At 25.0% G+C, this 4,993-nt stretch overlaps 1 protein-coding gene across 1 annotated transcript; it reads left to right on the top strand.

The window, feature by feature from the left end:
* Positions 1–1,124: 1,124 nt before the first annotated feature.
* Positions 1,125–3,442, top strand: Phum_PHUM063910 (mandelate racemase, putative; the record flags this gene model as incomplete). The annotated part of the gene is made up of 8 exons (XM_002423458.1): positions 1,125–1,217; positions 1,512–1,729; positions 1,816–1,971; positions 2,080–2,359; positions 2,591–2,725; positions 2,808–2,979; positions 3,051–3,232; positions 3,341–3,442. 8 exons carry the CDS (start codon positions 1,125–1,127, stop codon positions 3,440–3,442), a joined length of 1,338 nt encoding a protein of 445 aa, XP_002423503.1.
* Between the last annotated feature and the right edge of the window lie 1,551 nt (positions 3,443–4,993).

The raw sequence follows: 4,993 nt of genomic DNA, 5'->3' as shown, positions 1-4,993 counted from the left end.
TCTCTCTCTCTCCTTTTTTTCATATAAACCGACATTTTTAACGACCTTTTTTTTTTTACCAGAAGACGATTTAAAAAAAAAAAAAAATTTTAATTATTATTATTATTATTATTAAAAATAACTTAAACACGTTTTTCTTTATTTTATTTACTTTTTTTTTTTTTGTTCCTCTCACTTAAAAATGAATTGTACTTATACGTACTTACACATATATAAAGAAAACAAAAAAATTTCCCGTCTCCCCTTCCTATCTCATCTTCCTTCCTTCCCTCTTCCCTCTGCCCTCCCCCCGGGATTATCTTTGTGTGTTTTTTTTGTCGAACACGCGTTGTTGTTGTTTGTTCGTTGATATTTTCGACTCATTTTTTTTTTTTTTTTTTACACGTTATCGTTTGTTATTTTCGGTAATAAATTTAAAAAAAAAATAATAATAATGAACTATCGACTGGATAAAAAAAAAGGAAAAAAAAGGAAAAAAAAGGAAAAAAAAGGTATAGTGAAAAGTAGTCGAAAAGGACGTTTTTATTCATTTATATTTGCAACGCTATCAGAATTTAAATCCTCGTGAAATCAATGATTTGGAATTAAACTTTTTTTTTTTTGTTATCCTCTCTCTCTCTCTCTCCCCCCTCTTTCTCTCTCTTTTATACAATTTTTAATATAATTTATGTTTTCATTTGAATTTTCACTTTTCTTCTTTTTTTTTCTCTCTCTCTCTCTATTGAAAAACGAACGTAAATTTTTTTTTTTTCTATGTCTCTTTTTCATTCTTTCTCTCTCCCCCACTCTCTCTATGTCTTTCTTTCTCTCTCCTTATTTTATAACGTATATATTAAATGTTTTAATTATTATAATTTTAAATAATAAACGATAATTAACGAATGAATGAATGAATGAATTAACGAACAAACGGTATTTTCGTCACACGATATGTAAATAAATCATCAAATGGTTGGTTCGTTTTTTTTTTATATTAAATTTTCAGGTTTTATTTTGAATAATAATAATAATAATGATAAACTTAGGCATAAAAAAAGAAACAAGTTCAAGGTTGAAATGATGATAATTTAGTCAGTCAGTCATTATCAAACTTGTTTACTGTGAACGTTAAAAAAAAAAAAAAAATGTACAACGACGAGGGTTTGACGATTGTTTCGATCGATGTTAAAGATGTCAGATTTCCAACATCGAAAGAATTTCACGGATCTGACGCCATGGTAAATTTATTTATTTATAAATAAACCTTTTTATTTATAATAATAATAATGATGATGATGATGATGGTAAATAAAATATCAAAATAAAATTTTTTAAAAAAATTTGTTTACTTTGTACGAAAACGTTAACGCGGTTAAAATTTAAGGCGTTTCGACGTAAAAAAAAATTATTATTATTATTATTATTAATATTACATCGCTTATTTAAGTATCGAAGCGTCGTTACGTCGTCCGAAAAAAAAAGAAAAAAGTTAATTTCCTGTTAAAAACTAAAATATATATAATTTTATTCAGCACACAGATCCAGATTATTCGTGCGCATACGTTATTATCGAGACAAAAAACGGAAGGAAAGGTTACGGGCTAACATTTACATTAGGAAAAGGTACTGAAATTGTGGTTCACGCCGTACGTTCTCTATCGCATTTAATATTAAATAAAAACGCTCATGAAATTTTTAATAATTTTTCAAATACCTGGAGATCCATAACATCCGAATCACAATTAAGATGGTAAAAAAAATTTTTTTATTTTTATTCTCTATTCCTACTCCCCCTTTTGTTTCTATGAAATTTCTCATTTGAAAAGTTTTTTTTAGGTTGGGTCCCGAAAAAGGTGTCATACATTTGGCAACATCGGCTATAATAAATGCATTATGGGATTTGTGGTCGAGACTTGAAAGAAAACCCCTTTGGAAATTATTGTGCGATTTAAAACCGGAAATATTAGTATCTACAATCGATTTCCGTTACATGTTAAATTTTTTTTTCTTATTCTATTTCCTTTTTATATATGTATTATTATTAATATTATCATAATTATATATAAAAATTAATTTTTTATTTACATGGATTTGATTTAGAACGGACGTTATAACTCCAGAAGAATGTATAAATTATTTAAGAGACTCGTCGATAGACGTTAGGGAAACGAGAGAAAAAAAGATAAAAGAGGATGGATATCCAGCTTACACGACTCAAATCGGATGGATAGGATATCCTTTATCCAAGATTGAAACTCTTTGTAAAGATTATCTGGATAAAGGATTTACTGCTTTTAAAATAAAAGTTGGACAAAGTTTAGAAGATGATAAAAAAAGATGTCAACTCGTTCGTAAAATAATCGGATCAAATAATTTAATGGTAAAGATTTTATCAATCAATTTTTAATTGCGTCACAATTATTAATAATAATAATAATAATAATTACACACACACACAAACCGTTAAAGTTAATTTTAATTTTAAAAAAAACTTTTTTTTTTACTTTGACAGTTTATTTAATAAGTTTTTTTTATTATTTTATTCTCAAAGATATCATTTTTAACGAAAAATATTTAAAAGTTTTTTTTTTTTTGTTTTGTCTGTCTAAAGTTACTTGATGCTAATCAAAAATGGGAAATTAACGAAGCTATTGAATGGATGAAACAACTATTAACGTATCGGCCATATTGGATCGAAGAACCTACGTCACCGGACGACATTTTAGGAAATTCCGTTATATCAAAAGTTATTATTTTTATTATTATTATTTTATTTTAATTAACGACATTATTAACAAATTCTTTCATTTGATTTTTTTTTTTAATAGAATTTAAATTGTCACGGCGTAAAAGTTGCTTCAGGAGAAATGTGTTCAAATCGTGTAATGTTTAAACAATTTTTTCAATCGAACGCATTTCAAATTTGTCAAATTGATTCCGCGCGTCTCGGAGGTGTCAACGAATTACTTTCTGTTTATTTCATGGCTAAAAAATTCAGAGGTAAATCAAATAAGACGAAAATTCTTTTTTTTTGCGATTTTATTTAATTCTTTTAAAATTTGTTTCAACAGTTCCCGTTTGTCCGCATGCGGGAGGAGTAGGACTTTGCGAAATGGTTCAACATTTACAAATATTCGATTATATTTGTTTGTCGGGTACGACGAATGATAGAATGATTGAATATGTCGATCAACAACACGAACAATTTGAAAATCCTGTCGTTGTTGTAAATGGAAAATATAAAATACCCAACGTAAATAAGAACAAAAAAATTTTTTTTCTCTCTCTCACTTCCTCCCGTACTCCCCTCCCCCCCCCGAAAAAAAACAACAGAAATTAAATTTTTAATTACGTTTTTCAGACACCTGGCTACAGCACAAAATTACACGATCACGTTTTTTCCCTATACGAATATCCAAATGGTGAAAAATGGAAAATTACTAAAACCGATGAACATGAATAAAATAAATAAATAAAATTTATTTTATCGAAATACGGAAACGGCATTAAATAATTACGAAAAATTATTATTATTATTATTAATAAATACAAAGTATCAAAAAGAAAAGAAAAAATTAAAAAAAAAAAAAGAAATTTTCCTTTACAATTAAATTAATAAACAAACAAAAAAACACGAAAAGAAATTTTTTTTTTATATCAAATAAATTCAATGGAATTAACTAACAAAAAAAAAATCAATGGAATGAATGGAATCAATGGAATATCATCATTTAAAAAAAAATTAATTAACAAACGACACATGCTCTCGACATCTCCAAAAAAAAGAAAAAAGAAAAGAGAAAAATTTATTATTATTATTATTTATTTTTTTTGTAGTTAAAACGTTGGGTGTATGTAAATAACGATTATTATCATCATTATTATTATTATTATTATTATTGGTAATGTTAATCACTTCGTAGTACGGTTGGTTTTTTTTTCGTAATTCACGCACGAAATTCATAATCCGGATTAAAATAAAAAAAAATTTTTTTTTTATTATCGAAATAAATTTAATTGACGGACATCTTGTTTGTTTGTTTGTTTGTTTTGTTAAATAAATTTTTTTTTATCGATAATACCTTAAAAAAAAAATTTAAATTTATTTACGACAATCGAATTCCCAAACAAAAAAAAAAAAGATTTTTTGGGGAGTCAAAACCGGAAACGATTGACAAAAATTTTGATAAGGAGATTAACAACAACAACAAAAAAAAAATTTTTTTTTTTTGAAGGGTTTTCATTCGATATCATGTTACTACAGGGACTTAATAACTTCAATGAAAATAATGATAATTTAAAACAAATAATAATAATAATAACAATAATAATAATAATAACAACAACAACAACAAGAAAAAGGAAAAATCATAAAATGAAATTTGAAAACTTTAAATAACTTATTTATTATTATTATTATTATTATTACTTAATATTTAAAATTTTAGTTTTAAAATAATTTGAATGACATTTAAAATTCCTCTTTAAATAATAATAATAATAATAATAATAATAATAATAATAATAATAATAATAATAATAATAATAATAATAATAATAATAATAATGATAATAATAAAAAAGGGTTTCGACAAACAGTCACCTTTTTTTTTTACATGTTCTTAAGCCATCAATATAAATGTTAAAAAATGAAATTTGTTTTCTTTTTTTAAGGTTTTTCCGTTCCTTATTGTTTTTTTTTCCTTTTTCTTTCGTACGAAAAAAAAAATTTTCTTTTGAGAAAATAAAAAAAACTGTCATTCAAATGTCATCTTCTTCTTCTTATTTTTTTAAAAGAAAAATTATAATTTTTTTTTTTGTTCAAATATTTTTCATCGTCAACATTTTTTTTTTTTTTCTAGTTACAAGTTTTTCATCGTTGCGGTTACCATTTTGTATCATTATTTTTGGCGACATAACCTTGACGTGAATGATTGACTGACGTTAGTTTGTTTCGCCAAATTAAAAAAAAAAAATACGACGAGAGGGTAGAAAATTTATTTTTAATTGATTT

Source organism: Pediculus humanus, genomic scaffold (genome assembly GCF_000006295.1).
Source record: "Pediculus humanus corporis 1103172107412 genomic scaffold, whole genome shotgun sequence".
In the NCBI taxonomy this organism is placed as follows: domain Eukaryota; kingdom Metazoa; phylum Arthropoda; class Insecta; order Psocodea; family Pediculidae; genus Pediculus; species Pediculus humanus.
This window is presented reverse-complemented; position numbering and strand designations above follow the sequence as displayed.